Source organism: Symphodus melops (genome assembly GCF_947650265.1).
Source record: "Symphodus melops genome assembly, chromosome: 15".
NCBI lineage: Eukaryota > Metazoa > Chordata > Actinopteri > Labriformes > Labridae > Symphodus > Symphodus melops.
Window position 1 is genome coordinate 4,731,069 of NC_136705.1, and position 24,840 is coordinate 4,755,908.

Consider the following 24,840-nt stretch of genomic DNA (forward strand, 5'->3'; position numbering starts at 1 on the left):
GGTGGCCATGAGTTGGTAGTGACTGAAAATGGTGATGATATCTCTGTGCACCAGGGTTTTATCTGGCACAGGTATGTGGCAAAGATTTGAATCATGCAAAATAGCCAGTCCACACAATCTGCACTTTGAAGTTAAATTCCTTCCAACTAAGTCAAAGATATCTATGTGGGGAAGGGGGAAGACAGAAACTGGGAGCACAAATTGCTGAAATTCATTTACCTATCAAAAGTCAGGTGGTCATACAAATGCAAATAGGGTTCTTTCAAAGCTCCATCCCCACACAGCTGCAAACGGGAGGAACAGGGTAAGAAAGAAATAGAAAGACAAAGAGTAATGTCATCTGCTTGCAGCAAATAGAGATGGAGGTGGGTTGAAGATTCCAGAGGTTGGCAGAGTGAAGGGAAATAGAGAGAGGAGGGTTGTGAGTGTGGCTGATGGAGTGGCTTGGAATCCAGAGCGTGTGTTGAGGCAGAAAGATGAGCAGTAAGGCAGGTGGGTCAATCGTGATCCTGAAGCAAAGAAAAAACAGGAGAAGAATAAAAAAAAAAAAAAACACAACTCGCACAAAGAACTTCTTTTTTCTCTTCAAAAATCTATCAAATCTTATCGTGGTCTACTACAGTAGCTAAGACAACGATCTGGTGATGAGTGGATGGAGAGCCATGGTATATATACTGCTGTGTTGATATGAGCTGATGGAGAGTGGGTGTGCAGCTCTGAGCAGGTGGATGGAATGAGCATCAATCAGGAGGGAGCTATGAGATAATTAGAAAGTTATTGTGCCATATAAGGACTCAGATGTACATGTGACATGCCAACTCCCGTCTTTTCTTCATTAGCAGTTTCTATAGCTCATCGTTAAGCTTTCACCTTACACAGGTAACACCCTTCTCAATCTGTGCACAGTCATCACATTGTATTAATTGGTCTGAGGGGTTGGGTAGTGAGTCATGCAGCATATCTTGCTGTGTGTCCTGGTAACAAGAATGTTGAAGAGGCATTATTGACGAAATGACTGAAATGCCTTACGTCAGAAAGTCAGCTGTGTTCCTCAATGTATTGTTAAATCACCTTGTTTTCGTAGAATTGGTACCTTAGTGATAACAGGGGAGTAGTATGTATTCCCTCACAGTGTAAGAATGTATTCATATTATTTGGTACTCCTATATGTATTCTTGTTATTCTTGTTCTCGATTTGGTATTATTAAAATCTGCTCATTAACAGTGACACATACAGCTGTCACATTTATATTGTTGTCATAAGAACATTGAAGAATAAAAGAAGAAACCCTGTAGGTACATTATCAAAAAAAAAATTCATTTATGTCTATAAATCCCTTCAACACTTTGAAAAGACTTTAACAAGAATTAGGTCTGACACCCTCTCACATCTGAAGACTTAAAGTCAAAGACTAGCAGACGTGTCACCAACGCAACATTCATAATCTTTGCTATGAGCATGCTGGGTGTTTGTTTGATATGAGAGTAGTATCAGTCTTGTCATGGTTAGGTTACTTCCAATGATGGAAGACGTTTTAAAGAGGTGTGACAGATTTGTTGCTGGAATCAAGCATTTGAGAATTACTTAGCTTAGGAGTGCAAGTTACATAATATGATATTTGCATTGTCAAGATGTAACTGGATGATTATTTTTATGTCCACAGTACTTGAAATGGTAATGTGTACTTGGACTTGTATGGTGCTCTTCCAGCCTTGTGACTACTCAAAGCTTTTTTACACTACATGTCACATTTACTCATTTATACTACATTAACACACTGATGGCAGAGGCTGTTTAGTAAAGTGTCCAACAGTATTGATTAATCCAGTCACACTGCTGACGAGCAGAGGGAGATATTTAGATCCGTGTCTTGCCCCACTTTGTTTTAGTTTAATAAGATATTTTTAAGGGGAAACCAATTCAAACACTAAGTAGTATTCTTTAAGATTTCATGCATTCGATTGTTTAGCCAGTCATCATGTTAAAGTCAATTGGTGTAGGTAAGGTTTATGTGTTAGGGCAATCATTCTATTCGTGCAGCATTTGGGTGACATCACTGTCACAATGGTATGATTATGAAGGGGTAGACCCATAAAACATGATTACCATGTCTGCTGTTATTGTTGTTCAGTCAAAGCAATAAAACAGACGAGAAACTTTGCAACTTGATTTTCAACCAGTACCTGAATATATTATTTAAAAACACCATGGGCCACATCATGTATTTATGGAGAACACTGAAACAGCATCTAATTTAAAGGCCTAAAAGAATACACAAACAGTGTCATGATGCTTTGATTACCAAGCTGAAAGTGAAAATAACCTCAAATCAGAATACTGTTGTCTGTTTATTTAATGTAAAACACGAAGAAATGATAAAAGTGTTGAAAACGTGTTCACCATCAAACAGACCGATTTAAAACTGGAAGAGGAATGAAGTGCGAAGTGTTTATGTGTGAGACATTGTTGCTGCGAGTTTGTTTCTTTGTAAACCTGGTTTGTCCAGTTAAGGAGTGGTGTCTCTCTAGCACTTTTAGTCAGGTTTCGGCTGCCAGAAGGCCTGCCTGTGACATAGTTTGAAGTCAAGGTGTGTGTGTGGGTGTGTGTGTGTGTCTTGTAAAGTGAAAAGGGGGCGCTATGAGAGGCGGTGCTGATGCGGCCCAACCTGTTTTGCCGGCTAGCTTTAAGATGTAGGCATTTAACTGGCTAAGACAAGATGCTGTACCTGACAGAGCAGCAGTGGTACACTAAGGAGGAAACATCTCTGCTTGGCTAGCTGGAGGTGTCACCAGCAGGAGCAAAAGGCAAGTCCATCAGCCATTATTTAAAGCTTCTTTTTGTCTAATTACAAACTGTATCATAAGATTATATGGGAGGAAAATACTAAAAATGTGTTGTTGGAAACTAGGGTTTTATACATGTCAACAGATTTAGCCCAAATGAAGAGAACTTGTGCATTTCAATTTATACATATGTCATAGTATTATTTTATTGAGGTTGTAGCATTTTATGGTCAAATAAAAAACATGATGAAAGTACAACTTATGACTGAGATGTTGTGCAAGGTTGAGTTTTAAAGTTTAAAGTTGACGTGACTGACATATTTATAACATCATATTGTCTTGCAGTGATTGTCAAAGTTGATCACATGGTGAGGTTCTGAATATTGAGTTTTGATGCGTCATGGCCCAGTTTGCAAAGCCAAAAATCTCATTCCTCAGAAATGGATTCCTCCTTCTTGCATTGAGAATAAGCAATAATAAAAGGAAACACTAACTGTAGGTTAATAGCTATACTGTGTATTCATTTTACGTCTATTATTACTAATAAATATGGTTGCAACATGGACTAACTGTTGTCCTGACCGGGACATACCAATCTGTGCTGTCATGTGGCTCACACCCTGCTGATGCTGCCGCCCAACTTAAGAGGGTACATCGTTAAGAACACCTGCGTAATTACCTTTTAAGCTAATTTGTTTTTGCTACTATTAGCTATATTTACTATTTATTTGAATTGCTGCCCTTTAATTGTTTTGGTGCAAAAACGTTTCATATCTACTTCATTCAACAATAGTAATTGGACATCCACAGTGGATTACATTATTTAGATCTTACTCACCATATCCCGTGAAAAAGCATACGCTACGTTACTTACAGTGGCGATAATAGAGTCTGTTTGGCACCTAGGCAAAAGTGAACTCAGGGGCACCCCCCACCAGCATTCAGCAGGGCAATAATCGTGAATGCTGTCAGATGGGGACCCGTAAGTAAGGTCTCCTACTGTCATTGCAAAATTTGCATGTTTTGGGTTGCTGCTTTGGTTTGCTTGTCCGCTCTCTGGAGACCCTACTGGACTTGGGTCCCAAGCAGTTGTCTACCTTGCCTATTGCAAAACAGCGCCCCTGGTTACTTAATACTTTACATGTGCCAAGTTGTTGATCTCTTAGTCACAACCATTTAAAAACATGTATGACAGTTAGTTTGCTTGTCTACTGAAAGACTTAATTGGCTTTAAAGGCAGCGCCTATTTATGACAGTTGCATTAACACTAGTGGGTGTTAGCTCATAACATCTTGTTTTTATTACGTAAGTGGACAGTTCAGATTTCCCTGACTTACTTCTCTTGAGATTTTTTTATTTGAAACATGGCATCTCTAAACTTATGGTTTTTGTGAACATGTGATGAGGTTGGGGTGTGGTTGAAGGAAGGCCTGTGTATGAGTGAGGGTGCTGTGCTTGATGGTATGTCTGTCAGAATGCATCCAAACCAACTGGTTTAGATGCATGCCTTCCCCTGAACAAACCTGGCAGAGGCTTAGAATTCCTAAGGTGTGATGTTAGAAGGTGTGTGGGTGTCGTCGTTTCTCCCATAGAAAATGAAAGGGTTACTGAAGGCAGGTGAAGAACTCCAAGGAAAGACAGGGATAAATTGACCCCACCCTGTTAGGTTAATAGACAGCTGATGCAAATTATTCCTAGTATGTATCATCAAGACCTTCAGCTGATACTGTTTCAAACTCTTACTTCTGACATTGCTTACTCTATCTTAACTCTAATATCCAAGGGTGTGCACTCATCTGGGGTCAAATATTACTGCCAAGATTTTCTGGTCTTTTGATAGCAAGATAGCAAGCTGCATTAAAAAAAATCAAATAAGCCAGATACTGGATCAATTATGAGTTAAGAAAATGGTGAAAGATACAAATTAGGGGACATGTTTGTTTGATATCATAATTCATATATTGTTGAAAATGATGATGGAAATATCACATTCCATTTTTGAACTGTGCTTTAAATGTTGCAAGCAAACAAACGAACAGGCAAACTAAATAATTAGCAATGAAAGTCATGCTGCTGGGTACTTTCTATGCAAAGACCAAAATATCTGAATAAACAAGAGAGAGGCTTTTTAAACTTAGTATGTTGGGTTTTACATTTGTTTGTGCATATTTGAAAAAACAAACAAACCCAAACCTAAACATTAAAAGACGTATTAAAGTTAAAAAATTTATTTTATTTCATGTTGTAGTTCTACATTTTTATCCTGCATCGTCTACAGGGTACAATATGTTGTTATGAAACACAGTTTAAGATACTGTTTATCATCATTATGTAATGTTGCTTTTTTCTGGTGTTTTACAGATTTTGTGGCGATTCGAGTTTTCAAGCTTGTTATTTTGGTTCAAACTGCTCGATATGTGGATGTAAATCAAACTGAGAAATGATGGTAAGTATCAAAAGTAAACATACACATTATGTGTGACGTTTTATTGTCCATATATGAATTTGAAAATATGTTATAAAAGAAAAGAGCAAAGTGCAAATGTGTGAAAGTAGAGCAATGATGTCTCTTTTTTTAAACATTGGAAATAATTAACAGAGCCTGGACATGAAAAGAAATAGTATATCGGACAGCCTCATCCTGGATGACAGTGCAGAGGGAGTTATCATCACAGGAATCACAGATGACACAGTTGCTGCGAAGAGTGGCCTACAAACCGGTAAAGAAAAAACTGTGAAAATGAAATCACTAATGTTCCATGTGTTGCATTTCAGGAAAAGATGCACAGTATGCTACTTCTGATGATTGGTTTCTTTTAGGGGATGAGATTGTTGCAGCCACTATTCACCTAGACCACCTCAGCAAAGATGAAGTGCTGAAAGTCCTGAAGGTCCTGGAGCCCTATGATAACAACATGAAAGTTCTCACAAAGAAGGAGCTAAACCCGAATGCGGGCCTTGGCTCCTTGGGATTAGGTCTTGGAGACCCTTCAAAGGTACAGAGAAATTCAAAATGTTGCCGGAGCCTCTTTATTTCTATACAGATTGATGGTTTTAAATGAAATTGATTCATTTTTTACCTTCCATTGACATGGAGATCAGCTTGAATTTGGCAATGGATTTGTGCAGTGAATAGTTTTTAAGGGGAACTTTTGTTAATGAGTTCTAGTCCTAAACCTGATAGCCACACAGAGGCTGCAGATGGTTTCAAATCAGGCATACAAAATTAAAAACTGTCTGCCTGGCTTCATTCCTCAAAAGGTTACCAGTAATATAAATATTTCAAATTGTATCAATGTCAGAAATCATATGAATAGAAACAACAACGTGTTGATATTTACTTAAATGTTAAGCAATTCATAAAAGATCAAGACGATATCTGCTCAAATAGATGTTAACCTACTTTTTCTTATGAATTTATCACCAACAGATGCTCAACATAAAGAAGGATCTGTCACTGAATGCAAAGTCTGAGGCACCTGTTGTGTCCCTTAATGGACTGAATGGAAATTTAAATGCTGGGCAGGGGTTGGGGGGTGAAATTAATGGTCCCACTCTAAATGGAGACATTCCCAGTTTTGGTCTAAACAAACCCTCAGCCAATGCTGGGACCAAGTTCTCTATGCCCTCCCTAGGTGTGACTGGACCGGATGTAAAAGGAGACCTCGATGGCACTCTCAAAGCACCTAATGTCAGTGTCTCAACCCCCAAGATAGACACTAGCATTCCCTCTATTGATGTTGAAAAACCAAAAATCAAAACAGGCAATGTGAAATACAAGCCCCCAAAATTTGCAATGCCAAACTTCAATGTGCCAACGTTCGACACCCCAAAAGCAGAAGCAGATCTTCCAGGAGGGACAATCAATGGAAATCTAGAAACACCTGATCTCTCTCTTTCATGCCCAGAATTGAATCCACAATTGGATCTGAAAACCCCTGACATAAATTTGAAAGCCCCAGATGCTGATCTCGATGCACCCTCAGGAAAAATTAAATGGCCACATCAAAACTGGAAATTTCCTAAGCTTAAAGGTGAAGTGAACACACCTGATGCCAATCTCTCAACACCAAAGATTGATGGGGGTTTAAGTGCACCAGATGTAAATGTTAACCTGCCCAAAGCGGACATTAAAGGCCCTGATGTAGATGTTCAAACCCCTAATCTTGACATTGACGCTCCGTCAGGTAAATTCAGGACTTGGAAATTTAAGAAACCCAAGTGGCATGGCCCAAAATCTGATCTGGGCTTAGATGCAACTGCACCAGATGTTAATCTCTCTGCTCCAAAAGTGGAGGGGGGAATTGGTACCCCAGACATTGACATTAACATGCCTGATGCTGACCTCAAAGGTGCTAATCTAGATGTAGAGGCTCCGTCTGGAAAACTCAACTGGTTTCAGAAGTTAAAGAGACACAGATTTCACGGTCCAAAAGCAGATCTGAATCTTGATGCAGATGGTGATCTAAGCGTTCCAAAACTTGATGGTGAGATTAACACACCAGGTGTTGGCCTGAATTTACCCAAAGCTGATGTTGATGTTAATGTACCAGACGCTGACATTGAGGCTCCCTCAGGCAAAATCAAGTTCCCAACACTGAAAATGCCCAAGTTTCTGAAATCCCCCGACGTTGATATTGATTATGATGCGAAAGCACCAGACCTTAATGTCACTCCTTTATCCCTTGATGGACCTAATGTTGATGTTAACGCACCAAATGTAGACATTGACACAGAGAAGCCCAAATGGTTCACACTCAAAAAGCCAAAGTGGGGAATGTCAGGTCCTAAGATTAATAGTCCAGATGTGGATCTGGATGCTGATGTATCTGCTCCTGACTTGAGCCTCAAAGCTCCAAAGATTGACGGTGAGATGAATGCTCCAGATGTAAATCTAAAGCTACCAAGTGCTGACCTAGAAGGCCCAAATATCGATGCCCCAGATGTTGAAAGTCCCTCTGGAATATTCAAATGGTTCAAAAAACCTACATTTGGCACACTGAGGGGTCCAAAGGCTGACATTGATGCTGATGTGAGTGCACCAAATTTAGACCTCAAGACACCAGATCTCAAACTTTCAGCACCAAAAGTTGACGGTGGAATTGAGGGACCAGACTTTGATGTCAACCTGCCCAAAGCCGATATTAAAGGGCCAAACATGGAAGTTGATGGTCCAGATCTCAAAATTGACTCGCCAGATGGTAAACTGAAGTTTCCAAAAATAAAACTACCAAAATTTAAAGGATCCAAAGTCAAGGGTCCTGAATTGGATGCTGATTTAGATACACCTGACATTAGTCTTGGAAAACCTAACCTTGATGTGGATGCACCAAATGTAGACCTAGAGGCACCAGATCTCTCCCTGTCTAAGCCAAAAATCAAAGGCGATTTCGGTGCCCCAGATTTTGGCATTGACCTGCCAAAATTTAACTTTGGAGGAGCAAAGGCTGACATTGATGCTGGTGTGAGTGCACCAAATTTAGACCTCAAGACACCAGATCTCAAACTTTCAGCACCAAAAGTTGACGGTGGAATTGAGGGACCAGACTTTGATGTCAACCTGCCCAAAGCCGATATTAAAGGGCCAAACATGGAAGTTGATGGTCCAGATCTCAAAATTGACTCGCCAGATGGTAAACTGAAGTTTCCAAAAATAAAACTACCAAAATTTAAAGGATCCAAAGTCAAGGGTCCTGAATTGGATGCTGATTTAGATACACCTGACATTAGTCTTGGAAAACCTAACCTTGATGTGGATGCACCAGATCTCTCCCTGTCTAAGCCAAAAATCAAAGGCGATTTCGATGCCCCAGATTTTGGCATTGACCTGCCAAAATTTAACTTTGGAGGAGCAAAGGCTGAATTACCTAATGCAGAACTTAAGACTCCCAATGTCTCTGTTTCTGATCCAAATCTTAAATTGCCAACAGCCGATGTTAAAGCACCTGATTTCAATCTTTCAGCCCCCACAATTAAAGGAGATCTCAGTGCTCCGAATTTAAATCTGAATGCTGATCTCAACACAGACCTTAAGGCCCCCAAATCTAACTTAACTTTACCAAAGGGTGACATCTCCATGCCTGAAGTAGACATTAAAGGACCTGATGCACAGTTGAAAACGCCAGATCTAGATGTGGATTCTGGTCTTGGTGACTTTAAATGGCCAAAATTCAAGGCTCCAAAATTTGGACTATCAGATCCTTCAGTCAAGTCAGGAGTAGAGGCACCACAGGTCAACATTGACGCTCCTACAGCTAATGTTAACTTGGTTCCTGCAGTAGACCTAAGTGGACCAAAGCTAGATGGTGATATTGGAGGAGCCAAAGTAGATGTGAAAGCTCCAAATGTAGATGCTAACATTGAAAAGTCCAAATTTCCACATTTCAAGTTTCCCAAGCTCAACTTTCCAGGAAACAATGCAAAGGCTCCAGAGATCGATGCAACAGGAAACCTTGACCTCTCTCCTGATTTAAAGCTCAAGGCTCCCAGTGTTGAAGGAGACATCAGTCCACCTGATGTCAGCCTCTCTGGTCCGGAAGTGGGGGCTAACCTTAACAAACCTAACCTTGGTATCAAAGCTGAAGCAGATGCTGATATTAAGGGATCTCCAAAAAGTAGGCTGAAATGGCCCTTTAGATTTGGACGAAAGTCTGTATCAGGTGATGAGGAGGGAAATGGTGTTGAATTTGAAAGTGACAACGCAAATGCTGACTTGGAGGTTCCCGCATTCAAACTCCACAAACTGCCCAGAAACAGCATTGATGGCACTTTAGATATTGGTGAATCCCTGGGCTTACCAAAACTTGAGACAGAGTCAAAGGATTATGTCCTCAGCAAAGGAGTCCGCTTGCCAATACTAAACACAACATCAAAATCAGGAGAAAAAGTTGACATTTTGGAGAGATTAAAAATGTCGAAGGAAAAATTACCGTCAGCTAACGCTTCACCAACTGAAGCAAAGAATAGTACTGATCTAAAGTTTGCTGCCCCAAGTCTTGATGTCAAGGCCTCCACGGAAGGAACAGATTCCTCTTTGGTGAGGGGAGGTACTTTCAAAGTAGAAAAGCCAGACGCTCTACTGGGTATCGTCGCCCCTGAAATTTCGACATCAGATGAAAATGAGAAAATGTCCTTAAGTCTCTCCAATATGCTCGGCCTAAATATCAAGGACTCAGATACTGACTGATTCCTGCAAGGCTCACTTTGCATAAAGCTTCGGTCAAGAATCATTGTAAATACACATTAGAAACATTAGGAGAAACGTTTACTGTTCATTTACACTTGCCAATTTATTTTCTGCAGACAATGCCAGCTACAGTATCCTTCTGTTGTAATCATTTTTAGTAGCCTAACAATGACACTTGTTTTATAAACCGTGTATATTCCTGTTATTTATACAAGATTTCTTTCTGAAAATGTGTGATTTGCAAGTATGTTACTTTTTAAATATCTGCCTCAGTATTGTTTGTGATAACATGGAGCTGTAAATGATTTCCATTTAAAGAGCTTCTCTTTACCTAAACACTTTTAGGATAAGTGAACTGTGTGAGTAAATGTTTTTGTTCAATAAATATCTAATAATATAATGAATAATATCAATATGCTTGTCTTTCTTTACAAATATAAGAGCGTAATAACAATAATAGCTGATTGTTTGTCTAACTTTGATGACTGAATTTAACAGAATAAGAGGTTAGACACTTTAACTTGCACATCTAAAATGATACATTTAGAGCAGTAATATTATGTTTAGAAAAAAGCAGAACAAAAATCTAAATCTAAATATAATGAACATTTCATAAGAGAGTCCTTTCCAAAAAACAGCTTTTTGTCAAAGTGTATAACAGATTGAGGTCTTTAACGCTAATGCTGACCCTACATTTCCTTTAAAAATTAAAATTTTGCACAGTTTGATGTGTTTATTTTATATTGGAAAACAAGTACAATAAACATAAAATACAAATATGTATCAAAATGTATCCCAAATAGCATTGATGGGAGCAGTAAAAATCAATTGTTCAAATTATGTGTTTTGAAAATTCAAGAAACATGATTTTTGGTCATATGAAAGATAAATCAGTGACGTGAATATTTCTCTTGTTCGTCTGACTCTCGCTGCTCTGACATTTATCGAAAACAAACAAGAGCAACCGTGAATGTAAAAGCCATGCAATGATTACTCAAAGGTGGAGACATAAATCCTGCTGACCATATGAGCACTTTTATAGAAATAAACCAAGAAAAGAAAATCCATTCATCTGTGCTTTACTTGTTTTTCAGATGCATACAGTCAAAAACAAATCCACAAAACTAGACTATGGTTGAGTAAGTGACTTTTTAAGCTTAAATTGCAACCTTAGCATATTTTAAGATATTTTCCTTAAAAATACAAATGCGGGTCCAGCCAGAAGAAAGGTCAAGAAACCATTATTGTTTGTACAAACTGGCGAGCATAAACCATTAATGTATCAAAATTCTGTTTGTTAATACATTTCCATTTGACCAGTGTGATGGACCAACTGATAGACCAGCTAAAAAAAGAAAATATTCACACCGTTAGCGTGGCTTTAAATCTAAAAGAAGCCCTACTATTCATCAGTAGTAAGTCAAGTGTAAGTGCTCTGTCTGTAAGATCCTTGGTACCCGAAACTCTCAGTGATGCCGACGTTAAATTTCAGGAAGTTAGCTTTACGATAAATTTCTACAGTTTTTAATACAAAAAAACAATTAAAAAGTATCAAAGTCAATAAAAAAGAAAAGGTGGCGCAGTGGTTAGTGCGCCCCTCCCCATGCATTGAGGCTATAGCCCTCGGCGGGCGGCCCGGATTTACGTCCTGCCCGGGTTTGTGTCCGGCCTGTGACTCCCCTCCCGCATGTACATCCTCACTCTCTCTCCCTGATTTCCTACTCTATCCACTGTCCTTCCACTCGAATAAAGGCGCAAAAAATGCCCAAAAAAGTGTCTTAAAAAAAAAGAAAAGACCCCTAACAAGTACAACCCTGACAATATGAAAAACAGAGACTGGATAAATATGTAAAAAGTCAAACTGGTTAATGAGTCTCTTGCCAGCGTGATGGCCACACCTTCTCTATCCAGCTCTGTAGCAGTCGCAGCACGTCAATGCGTTGGTAGATACGGCAAAGTTCAGTGAGCTCAGTGACTGTTTTCTGATTGTAGCGCAGCAGGAACTCCTGCGTGGGGCTGTGGGACAAGGAACCCTGCGTCCGGTGCTCCAGCAGGGTCAGTTCATCATAGCTCATCCCCCAGCGACTTGCAAAGTTTTTCCAGTTTTTGACGGTGCAGTGGTTTGGGTCCAGTTTGAGTCGCAGTAAGTCCAGGAGGTCTTTGTCATTCATGAGGTCACTGATCTTTGGAGGAGGTGCTGGGCAGCAGCACTTTTCACATGGACTGTTTAGTATCTGAAGTTCTTTGGGGAAGTCTGAGCTCAGATATGGACAAAGAAGATGGACAAAGAAGTTAGCTCAACAAAATGAGTACATTGTAAATTACATGTGCGTATGACATATACCTTCATTTCATTTTTAAAGTCTCCTGGTGTCTTTTAGAAAAAGTAAAAAAATATGAGTGTCCATGCATGTCAGTGTGAGGGGGCTGTCTGATCATATAGTACTGTGGACAATCATACAAACGTTTCAAATATTCAAATGATTAGACGGGGCTGTCACATCAAACACATGTTCCTAGTATGACATAGCTTACATCTTTATTATTTTTGCACTTGAAATGTATTTTCCTGAATAAAACTGATGTTTATATTTGAAGTCATATTTCAGACATAACAATTAATATTACAAAGGCGATTGTCATGCAGAAAGACTGAGTCACGATAATTATTACAAAGGCCTATTATATACTGCTAGAAGAATTGATATACTGTACCTGGTGAAATCGAAGTTGGGCAGGTGCATTCTTCAACATCTTCAACTGGCTTTAACACAAAAAAACACAACTATTAGTTACAGAACATCTTTATATGAGTCATTTTTATTCAAAAGCCCAAACTCCACAACCATGTCTGCAATGTGGGGTCAGGTTCATTAATGAACAGTCACCAATCTCTTCAACAAATCATGATTTACACCACATTTAGGTTTTTATAAATCAACAAATTATGTGGTTGTATATATTATTTAATTGTATTGTATTTATAATATAATTGCTTGTATGTACAGGTATATTCAATTTTAATTTGGACTTTAACTCTCTATATTGTGCTATTTATAGCACAACATTCAACATTATAGTACCTATTCAGAAATGTATCTGAATGTTCTATCTATCTTTCTATCTAATTTGTTGCATGAGTACGTTATCTCTAAGTTGTTGCAGGTGCACGTTATCTTTCATTCAAGTTGCAACCTTAAAATCTGGAAGCGTGCAAATCGAACGTGTCTCAACAAAAGCAACACTGCAACACATCAAGGCCAGACAGAGATCAAGACCCTACCCCTGAGGGATGAATTCATTTTTTTTCCCAGTGATGATCGCATTGGCTGGAAAGGGCAAATTATTATTTTTTTAATTCCCACATCTAACTCGTCTTGATTGTTAACTGCTAAAACGTGTTGTCTCTTAGAGAGCTCATTGACGGGGAGTAAAGTGAGCGCTCTTAATGCTGTCTGTGTTCCTGCTCTGTTATTACCTGCAGTGGAGCAAAACCACATCCTGTTGATTCATAGCTTAAATTAGAAAGTGCTCACTGTGTATCAAAGTATAAAAGTACAATTTAGGCAGTTTCAATAGTTTCTTTAATAATCTCCTGGATCCAGATCTGTAACAGATTTTTTTTTGTAGATTACTAAAATGCAGCACCTAAACATTTTGTAAAGAGATGTACTGTGCATAATTGTAAAGTGAACTATGACCTCTGAAGTTGTTGTAAGTTGTCAGACTAACTGCTCTAGATACATTGAAAGCCCAGAATTGTTTGGGTTTTTTAGTGCTCAGTACCTGAGCTCGCACTTTCACCAACAAATTGAAATCCAGAAGGGGCAGGATTACGCAATATCAACTTTGTCTACAATAACAGTATAGGAGAAGCAAATCTTTATGATAGATGAGCTAAACAAGGATTTCTCCTATGTTATCTGTTTTCGTCTACTGAGCTATATCAGCGTATTAAGGTACATTTCTTTGGATTCTGCTTTTAACTGAGAGCAGTCAGAAGGAGTCTTGTTGCTTACATCCATGCACCTAAAAGTTTAACCTAAATATGGATTTACCTTCAGAGCTGATTTCAACGTTAGCTGACTTTCAGACCTTAGAGCATATCCAATCCTATCCAGACTGTCTTACTACTCTGGGTTTGAGCGGTCACCACTAAGAAGGGTTTTTTGTATCTCTATTACATGTATTATATTTTTCATGTTACGGTAAACTTCAGTTAAAGTTCATTGAGCTTGCATCCTGCAGATGGAACATTTTGTGGTTAAAGAACATTTAATAGGTAACTTCTGTCAGACAAAGGCAGAATAGAAAAGATCAAAGGGAGTGAGTGGGCTGTGGACAGACATGAAACTGAACCTAAACTTCCAGGAACCTACATACATATGTGACAGGATTCTGTGTTAGTCCGTCACTGAACTCAGACTGATCCAAATTAATGATATTGAATGCCAAACTCTGGCCTACATATAATCAAAATAGAAGAGTTGTAAAATAAATTCATCACACATACAGTTTTAACATATTTTCTATTACAACCAGGTTGTGAACACATGTTTTATTTTTGTGTTTTATCATGTTTTAGTTAAAATTGGGTATTTCATTTGGGACTGTATTTCCTTGGCTTTTATAGCCAGCCATAACAGGTCAATCAAGAAACTGCACTTTCTTGCACTCAGCTTCATTTATTACCACCAGATGTTTCCACTTGATTAATACTGACCTGTCTTATTCTGTCTGAAGAAGGGCTCAGGTATCCAGAGGGCATCGAGCTCAAGTGGAGAGTCACAGCATCTGCCCGAGACACATTACAGCAATTACAATCATTATTTACAGAAATGCTTGAAAAAATGTTTCAAAAGTTGTTGTTTTTTTTGTTGTTGTTTTTTTTACAAAACAGATCTAGGTCTGTTTTAATTCATGCACGTAATTAGGTCACCTTTGTCCTTTAAACACATAAAGGATAAGCACTAAAAGCAAAACTTCAAAACAAATGAATTCAAACTCTAATATCTGTTTATATGAATTATTTCATCTTATGCACATTTTTCTAATTCACTTCCTACATATAATTTTTTTTTCATCCTCTGTGACCTGAGGCCTATAATACACAACAAGTTCTACATACCCAGGTTATCTTTTGTGTAGGAGCCAAGTTGCATCCATACATATTAAAGCAAATAATAAACAGTCTGTAATTTTGTTTAAAAGGTTATCTTTTACTTTTGAGATTTCCTCATATAGGTTAAGTTATAGAATATGTTTAAAGTCAGCTAAAAGTAAATTGATTCTATTCAAGTGGATCAGCTGGCAGCTGCATTGATTGATATGAACATTTAGCAAATATGTGCTCTGATTTAATTATTAGCAGTATTTCTGCACTTAGAATCACTTTCTCAATATGTGCTTTGTAAAAAGGACCACTGAGGGTTTGCTCTTGTATTTACCATGCGGATCTGTCACCTGCACTGGATAATTGGCCTCCAGAGACTGTGGAAGAAAAAACAAGATCATATTATAAAGGAAAAAGAATAAAGCCAAAAAAGAGAAAGCTTTACAGTCACTTTGTTCTCAAGCCTGAGACAACATTTAAGATGTAGTCTGTAGCTGGAGAAGTCAATGACTCTGTTGTGTGCAAAGACAGGGAAGAGCTTGCTGCAACCTGTTCCTGAATGAGCCCTCTGGCGCTAGCAATCATAGCGCAGTGTGTTCAGTTATGGTACATTTCTGAGCAGATTACTGTGAGACTCTGTTTTCTCAGGAAGAACAATGAGAAATCAGCACAAAGCAAACTTCAAGGCCATTCGATGGTTAAACTGACATGTAACAAGAGAAAATGAATAAGGAAAAGTTACTCACAAATTGTGCCACAAAGCTGGTGGTGTCTGTGTCCTCCACAGGTTCAGAGCTGGTCCTGTCTGTTACAAAGAAGGAAGAAGCTTCTAACGTCATCATGGCTTTAAGCTGCCTCCTCCACTAATGTCATTCAGTCTATATATGCACTAAATATCACCTGCAGGGAGGCACAGAAAAGCCACATCCTCCAGCCAACCATATTATTCTGTTGTGAGTATGACGCAGTTTGGACACACAGTAGGTGGTAATGACACATCACACAAGTGTGAGTGTTGTTACTGTCAACAGGCATGAGGGCCAACAGTTTACAATAGTGTTTCAAATTACAGCAGAAATTAAAGCACTGAAATACTGCCCCCCCCCCTCCGATTAAAGACTTTTTTGGGGGGACTTTTAGATCCAGAAAATACCTGGGCTGAGCGATGCAGGCCTTCTTGAGACCATGTCAGTGTGAAGCCAATGTATTCAAAGAGTTTCAAACAGGGATCTGTGCTGGATTTTCTTAGGTTAAACTCTATGGCGTTGAAACTTCCCTTTGCATCGAAAACTAGAATATGGCCTAAGTGTAATGATTTAGTTTTTATTTTAGACTGTATCCAATTTATTTATCTTGTTTTAGTTCTCAGTCTTCCCTTGTGTGTTTCCTTGTTCTTTATAAGTTGTGTTTGCCTTTTGGTTTATAATAAATAGTCCAAAATAAAGGCTCAAAAGATAACTCACAAAAAAGAAACAAACCACAGGGAACACTTGTAAACATCACTATGCTTTACACACACTGTAATGCATTTTGACAGCACTGTCCTGTATTGAGTAATATATTACAACTGTTTAGTGAGAGTACAAAAGCCAACTCAAATGTTAGTCAGCATATCTTATCTTACAACTTAGCAGAGATATACTGTAACCACGATTACATTCTACATGAGACTGTATTTGTATTTTTATCTTATTTTATTATGTAAGTCTTGAAAGTTCTGTTTTATTTCTTTTGTTAAATGTTTGGCACCAATACACCAAGTTAAACGTCAACTAAGGATTCTGATGCAAATTTGTATAAATAGTTTTTTTTCCACATATTTCACAAATTAAATAGCAGAGACTGTTTAAGGCAACAGCCAGTGCTGAAAGAATACTCGGAAATGAAGCACATGATACAGTATGATGCAATTTACTTCCATGTTTCACAAGTAGTCACTCGCTCTCAGGAACTTGAGTTTGAAATCAAAAGGAAACCGTATCTGCATTGTCTGCATATTAACTGCTTTTTATTTCTTCTGTCCTCTTTGTTTATCAATATAACTATCTACCTTTAAAATGAGGTTGTTTTTTGGGGAACACTAACTTGCATTCGGATCAATGGCATTGGCAGAAATTGTCTTTACGTGACAATATAGCTGACTTTCTCTAATTTCCCCCTGGTTATGTTAAAGAGATTGTATTTATGCTGAGAAGTAGTAAAAAAAAACAGTGAAAGAGAGAGAGAAAAATATGATGTTTTATTGGAAATTTTGTTTAGGAACTTTCACTCTCTTTCACTGTGATGCTGATTAGATATAAATGGGCATTTCAATCTCTTAATTAACATATTCGAATGGACTGGAAACATTATCTTTCCCAGTCCTTATGTGGAAGCATTTTTATCTTTCTAACTTTCTTTCAAAGATTCTCAGTATTTTTAGCACTATACAGGAAGTGCCCCTGCAGACTATTTCCTCAGTAGAGTAATTTGTCTTCCAGAATATAGTTTATTCCAACTTACATTTTAAAACACACCATACAAAAACAGCGTGATCAATATCTCTACAGAAGTCCCAAAAAGACCGAGAAAAAGAAGAAAACATCACATCTAGAGTTTTGATTTGTAGAAAAAGCTAAGAGCAGGTGGAGTACAGGACAATATTTATCCAATAGTGTTATAACTTAAAACACTAAAGCTATATGCAAGAAAAGGAACATTTGGACCTGAGATGAAAAGACCGTTTCAAACCCAAGACAAACATACTTTTAAAGTAGGAGGAAGAAAGTAGGAAAAACGGTCACTAAGTGAACGATAGCACTTTTACCAAGGTTGTTCCTGGTTTGAAGAACAAGACATCAGCAAACTATATGAAAAGAAAGATTGACTGTGAGGAAGTGTCACAGGGTTTATGGTGAAGTAGGAAGTAAACTCATAATTCTGTGTAGAAGGTCCAATTGGTGGACATTTGTTTACAAGTGTAACCAGATGACACACGCAAAACTAAATGTGGACAGAAACTATTTACAAAATCAACAGATACGAAATAAACTCACAACAGCATAAATCCTGGTGTCAACTCCTGACCGCCCTCAACAACTCAGTTTATAGAGGCAGACCTCCCCCAATAATAAAATATGTGGCTCAGTGGTTAGTGTGCATGATCCATGTATGGAGACTGTAGTCCTCCAAGCAGGCGGCCCAGGTTCAAATCCAACCTGTGGCTTCCCTGACATCATTGAAAGCTGAATAGGTGGACAATCAATCAATCAAGTGGGCACTCAAGGAACTGCAGTATTTTTGCGTTTCCCCGATGATTTCAATTTTAAACACAGGCGGTTGTCGTCTGCTATTAAAAAAAAGGGCACTGTGATGGGTGGGAATCAAATGTATGTCAATGTTTATCATGAAGCAAATGATATTATTGAAGCATGACAAACTCATGGTGCAGAGAGGGGGCCTCCCCTTGTTCCCCCTCCTTTTCTGCTTTCTGTGATGTCAGCGACACCATCAAGTCACCACCATGTCGGGGAGGGAAGCTGCTCACAGCATTACTATGCATTTCCTTCATACTGTATGTGATCTGTATGGCATGATTATCTTGTGATGCATTCAAGTACCATGGGAAATTAGACTATTTTTTCTGAAAATATTTTTTTTGTGAGTATTACTTTGCTTTTTTAAAATAGCTATTTTTGTGCTTTTATTGGAGAGATAGGACAGTGGATAGAGAGAGAGTGGAGAATGGCATGTGAGAAAGAAGCCACAGGTTGGATTTAAACCTGGGCCGTCTGCTTGGAGGACTACAGTCTCCACACATGGAGCATGCGCACTAACCACTGAGCCACATATTTTATTTCGGGGGAGGTCTGCCTCTGTAAACTGAGTTGTTCAGGACGGTCAGGTGTAGACACCAGGATGTATGCTTCTGATTTATCACCAGGAACAACCTTGGTAAAAGTGCTATCGTTGATGACTTTAAAGCTGTTTGCTTGAACTTACTGACCATGTTTCCTCCTTTCTACCTCCTACTTTAAAAGCACGTTTGTTTTAACTTTACAACAAAGTAAAGACAACCGCTTTGTATGTTGTTGTTAATCATATCTAGTTATTATCTCCAGTAATGGTTTATGTCAACATGGCAAATACACAGAGATTCCTTTGTTAAGTTTCGTTTGAACAACAGCCCGTAGCACACATATATTGAGTTCACAAAGACAAAGGAGAGCAGCACAATTCTAAAGTGGAAACCAGTTTCTGTTTGTGCATTTTCAACAAAATGAATAAATTAAAGAAAAGAATCACATGGCCAGTCAATTAAGAAGTTATTAAAACCGGTGAATAACAAAATAAAGAAAAACAGAAAAGTCAATTCAATTGTGATCCTGGTGGTATTTCCCTCCTTTTTGTCATTCATACAGTATTGAGACCTACAGCAAGTCACCAAATTATCATGTGTAAGTTGAAGCCCAGATCAGTTGCGCATTGTTTCTCCCTCTCTGGGAATGCAGGGGCGTGTAACTGCATGCTCTGGATAAAGTTCAAGAGATGAAATATAAACCACATCATAATACATAGCTTAGGGCCATAATTCCACACAGGTGAACCCACCTTTTTTGCATTTTGACCACCCATATCTCCAGAAGGATAAAGCCCAGTTTCTGAGAACACTGCACAGTGGGCAGTTTACTCATGATGAGCTCGTTTCCACACATGAGTGAAGGTGAATGGAAGACATTACCTGAACCAGACCACGGTGAAGTCTAGACTGTGAGCAGACTTAAACACCCACCTTTTACAAACTCCCTCTGCTACATGTGTCACATAGCTGAGGGTGGGTGGTAAGCATCTATTTTACTGTGGGTGAGCTGTACAAGATAAGACTGGTAGAGTTCAACTCCAAAATGGACGCCTTACAAAAAAACATTCGGCAGAGACCTGACATTCAGTTTTGACATGTTATCGTACTATTAAGTATTTCAGAGCAGGTTTCTTTCCTGAAAATCCTTCTTGACTGATTATATCTTTGTGGAGTTACTCTGGAATTTAAATGACACTTTTTTTAATTCAACTGGTATCACTGTGCGTTAATACCAGGTAAAAGCTAGGACACGACTAGCTTAGCATAAAGACCAACAGCTGAGTGAGCGACCCTGGCGGTTTCTAAAAGTTGCTTCTCGTTTGTTTTATCTGCACAAAGAGAGAAATATCATGAAAACATTTTAGGTTGATGGCTGAGTTCCAAGGAGTTTATCCGTTTATTTAATTGTTGTGTGATAACTTTCATTTTTAACCTTTAATTGAGTTTAAATTCATTTTTTTACAGATAAATAAACATTTGTTGCATATATATATATATATATATTTGAAAGCAAATCTGAATACATGGCAGGACAGCCCTCTGACCTTGTCAATCGTCCTCCACAGCTGGTTTTCTTTGTCTGATCACACCAGTTTCTGTACGATCTGGTGTCTGTGAAATCGTAGTATAAACGGCAGGTGTGTGGTTTCACAGTCATGCTGAATCCTCTAGTGTGTGTTCGAAACACTATGATGTTAAAAATCGGTTCAAACTGTCCTCATGGATGTGGTCCAAAGTTTTTAAAAGGAGTTTTAAACTTAAACCCGTCGAGTGTAGCCAGTTTAAGCCAGAGAACGTGGAGGAAACCCGGGCGTGCATGGGGACATGTAAACTCCTCACTGAAAGGCTAACCACCATCTAACTGGAGACTTAAAACAGTGACCATCTTATTTTGAGGTTACAGCGCTAACAGAACAATATTCATAAAAGATCAACTTTATACCAAACAAATCTCCAGTACCAGCCAAAAACAAGCATTCATATGTATTGTGTTGAAATGTCTGTGTTGTGTTTTTTTTTTACTAAGTGATCTCATTTAAGGCAGGGCAAACTAACATGACTATCACAGATAAAAAAAATAAAAAAACTGCCCGTGTGTGTCAAGGTTTCAGTGTGTAAAACATTGCAGCTGTGGTTTGTGTAGTTGTAATATTGATCACATCACAAACGGTGTGGAAACAGTCAGGTGTCAGTGAATAACAACAAAAAAAGGACTTACTTTAAGATACACCCAAGACGATGTGTGAGAACTTTAATCGTCTTAGTGTAGCTTCATTCACCTTTTTGTATGATATAAGTATAAGATCTATACATCTGAGTTAAAATTAATAACAGTGTAGTGATGGGTGAAGACTTGCAGAGTTTCAGACAGTCATTCAACTGAAATATGACTGAACACATGTCACACACAGAGAGAGTGTGTGTGTGTGTGTGTGTGTGTGTGTGTGTGTGTGTGTGTGAGAGCGGTTTTCAGTGGTTTAGCACCTATAGACAGGAACAACATTTTCACATGGGAAAGAAAGAAACGATCTCGACTGGTGTAAGACTGTGACACAGGCACATGCCATGAAATCAGGTTTGCTACTGACTAGCAGTTTTAGAAATTTGTTTAACAATATCTAAGAATTTTGTTTGGTGTGCTCTGGTGCCTGACAAAAGTCTCTGTCACCTCTATGTTTCTCTTCTTAGCGTTATCTGGTCTCTTCCTCTTAGCTTCAGCCATCGTATCAAACTGTACCAAGGCCCCATTTACACCAAGCTATCTGGTTAAGTTTAGTTTAATTTAGGTTAGTTCAGTACGGTAAGCATTTACTACTGTCCCCACTATTAACAGTAAGAATTGGTACCAATATACCGGTAACTAATCTCGTCTTTCACCACTAACCCTAACCCTAACCCTTTCAGTCGCAAACTGACTGATAAAGAACAAACACAAAACACAGATTTAGAGCGAGTCATTTCAAGGCTGCTTCTGAGACTATGAGCACAGGGCTCTGCTGCATGGACGACCTGAGAGGTGCAGAACTCTGCAGGACTTTCTCCACTGTCGCAGTTAGTTTACTGTGACGTGTTCGACTTCTTTATTTGCAGGCTACAATGTGTTGCTGTGATTTCATGCTATTATAGCTGAGGCCTATCACCATGCGGCTTACACTCTTCTTACAAAGTAAGGTTATCGTTAGCTGTTGAAACATAAGCATGATCCGTGTTGACAGCACCAAACTGTTCAGTACCAAACCAAACAGGTGTCTTTTTAAAACTGAATGCACCTTTCTTATAAAGTTATCATTCAGGACAGCGTTGTAGTTTTTGATAAGTAGGCTGATTGATGGTATCCAATGCAAAAAAAAAACTTCAAACGGCATACATAAAAAAATTATAACAAAGCATGTGTATATAGAAATACTGGATTGACTCCAAAGAAAATGAGGACTTTCATGGATTCAATAGAATTACTTTGAGTTTTTCAATCAATCATCTTGATGTAGCACCAGCAACAGTTCATGACAACCTTGATTGACAAGCTGTGTGTTGCACAATAATGCACCGTAGACAATAGAAAGCAAAACACTTTTGTTTTTGTTCAACAGAGAAATCATTTAGTCCTCTAAGTTGTACTTCTAGAAACAAACAAAGTGTCAGAGCTTCGAGGACAATCATCCAACTTTTACTCAAAATCTAACTTACTCTCCTTCTCACAGAAATATAACTGATGATTTGTTCTCCAAGTCAATGAGTTAAGTCATCTTCAATAATCTTCAGATTTTCATATAATGTTTCTCAAACACTAAATCCCAAGTAAGGTAATCACCATGTGAGCTGATTATTTTTCTGTATAGTGACCCAAATGTTATAAAAGGTATTTAATGATAGATTCAAACTCCTCCAAAAGTATCAGTGTAACGTTTATAACATTTACCAAAGCCAATTGCACTTAATGATGTTGTTAGACAACATTTGATTGGAATTATTGATTTCGAGGCAAACCAGCTGTAACTGTCTGCACCTCTGTAGTATTTGACAACAACAACAACAACAACAACAACAACAGCAGCAGCAGCACCCTAATCCTACAGACCATGTCAAAGGAACCTACACTTAACAGCTAACTTAGTGAATTAATCAAAACACAAATACCGAACTTAATTCAATTGATTTATAATTAATTCATTGTAACATTTCTAGTATATAGTCTAATTCAACTGGAATGAACGAGGATCACTTAGAAATTCATTTGGCAACAAATATCACAGGGTCAAAGGTAATGGGACTTTCCCTATTGAGTATATGAGCTGTGGATCTATTAATTGTGGAAACTTTGGTGTCATAGTTTCAGACGGAAAAGGAAAACTAACTGACAATTTGACCAAGTGGCAAGCAACCAATAATGCTCTGAAAGCGTCCACAATGCTCATAAAGATGAAATAACACTTTCTGAGATCTAAATGTTATGAAAACATAACATATACACATCGACTGTTAAATAAAATAAATAACATTTATATGTTGTGATTAGAAAACGACATGACAACATTAATGTAAACAAATGGAGTTGAGTTTAAACTAGGTTTGCATCAATAACAGGCACTTATATGTGAACAACCGTGAAGTTTAACACATTTAAACAAGACTGATATTTGACTTACCGAAAGGTTTTTTACACGCCGTCAAAGTGCTCATTTTTGAAGCTGTGAATATTATCAGGACGATATAGAAACCCTGACCTGAATGTGAACAGGTGAAAAAAGAAAACAGGGACAGGTATCCTTGACACTGAGGTGAAACAAAGCGCTACAGCCAGCCCAGCAGCGGCGGCTCAGACTAACCACTCACTTCAGTCCTGCAGGGCTACGAGGGTCCATGCTGCATTCAAGGTCACCTCGTAAATCCAAGTATAGCCTATTCATTTTGGAAGAAGAAGATGATAGGAAGTGAGTTAATGTAATGTAAATGTATGTTCACGTTGTATGCTGTGATTTCTGGGACTGTAAACTAATATGTTTTACTGTTTTACTCTGAGTTAATGAGGCGTTTTAGTGAATTTGACTTACTCGTAAAAAGTGCAGTACTTTGAGCTTCCTTATTATTTTCCTCCATTCATATTTCCAGTAGATGCAACAGAACTCAATGATATTACTTGTACTGTTTACTCACAACAGCAAGTAGGAAGACAGACTAAATGCTGCACCAATGAAAAAATAATCCACCTCTAATAAAAGGATCTCATTTGAGTCCAGTACACTGTAATCTATGGCGTTTCTGCATCCTACATTGAAGGGCACGTGGGATATGTTTGGCTTTGTGAGTGGCACTCAACACCTTTTCAAGGGCATTTAAAGGACATTTTTAAAGTTTAGATGACAGACCAAACCATTAAGATTTCAACTGAATGATCAATTCAAATAAGTTGATCAGTAAAATTATAATAGTTGCAGATTTTTCTATTTTTTACATTACTCACTTTGCAGTAGCAAAGGGTGACCAGTTTTTATTTGGACTAAAAAAACACATTCACCGTCATTCTGAAAGAACTTCTTAAATATAAGCCCCCAGTGTGGATTACTCCATCATGGAAAATAATCCTGAATGAAAGCAAATCCTGTTTGAGTCACATTTGCTAAAAACTTCAATGACAGAAGGGTTTAGGAAAAGTTCACGCTATTCTTAAAAACTATTTTACATGCATATACTTAATTCTCATTGGTAAAACAGGAAACAGTTGGCTGAGGTTAAAGGCGGTGGGGGGGTGTTATAATATTTAATTCTGGTGGTTTATTTTATTTCACTATTAAGTATGTTTATCATAGCTTATCGAAGCTTTCAGATAAGACTGTTGATCTATTTCAAGTGTGTGATTGTTTAGTTTTCTTAAGTCACATATACTTTAATAGTGAGATGTGCCTTCTGGAAGTTTTT

General features: G+C 38.2%; 2 protein-coding genes across 2 annotated transcripts; one reads left to right on the forward strand and one right to left on the reverse strand.

Moving 5' to 3' along the window:
- Positions 1-5,392: 5,392 nt before the first annotated feature.
- LOC306835656 (uncharacterized protein) lies at positions 5,393-9,970 on the forward strand (the record flags this gene model as incomplete). The annotated part of the gene is made up of 3 exons (XM_079362321.1): positions 5,393-5,504; positions 5,605-5,780; positions 6,215-9,970. 3 exons carry the CDS (start codon positions 5,393-5,395, stop codon positions 9,968-9,970), a joined length of 4,044 nt encoding a protein of 1,347 aa, XP_079218447.1.
- A 1,063-nt stretch (positions 9,971-11,033) lies between these two features.
- On the reverse strand, positions 11,034-23,770 carry edaradd (EDAR-associated death domain). Its single transcript, XM_079362010.1, has 7 exons — positions 23,571-23,770; positions 15,830-15,888; positions 15,418-15,460; positions 14,694-14,764; positions 12,686-12,734; positions 11,374-12,224; positions 11,034-11,315 (listed from the first exon to the last, which is right to left on the reverse strand). Exons 1-6 carry the CDS (start codon positions 23,602-23,604, stop codon positions 11,836-11,838), a joined length of 645 nt encoding a protein of 214 aa, XP_079218136.1. The 5' UTR covers positions 23,605-23,770; the 3' UTR covers positions 11,034-11,315; positions 11,374-11,835.
- Positions 23,771-24,840: the final 1,070 nt, after the last annotated feature.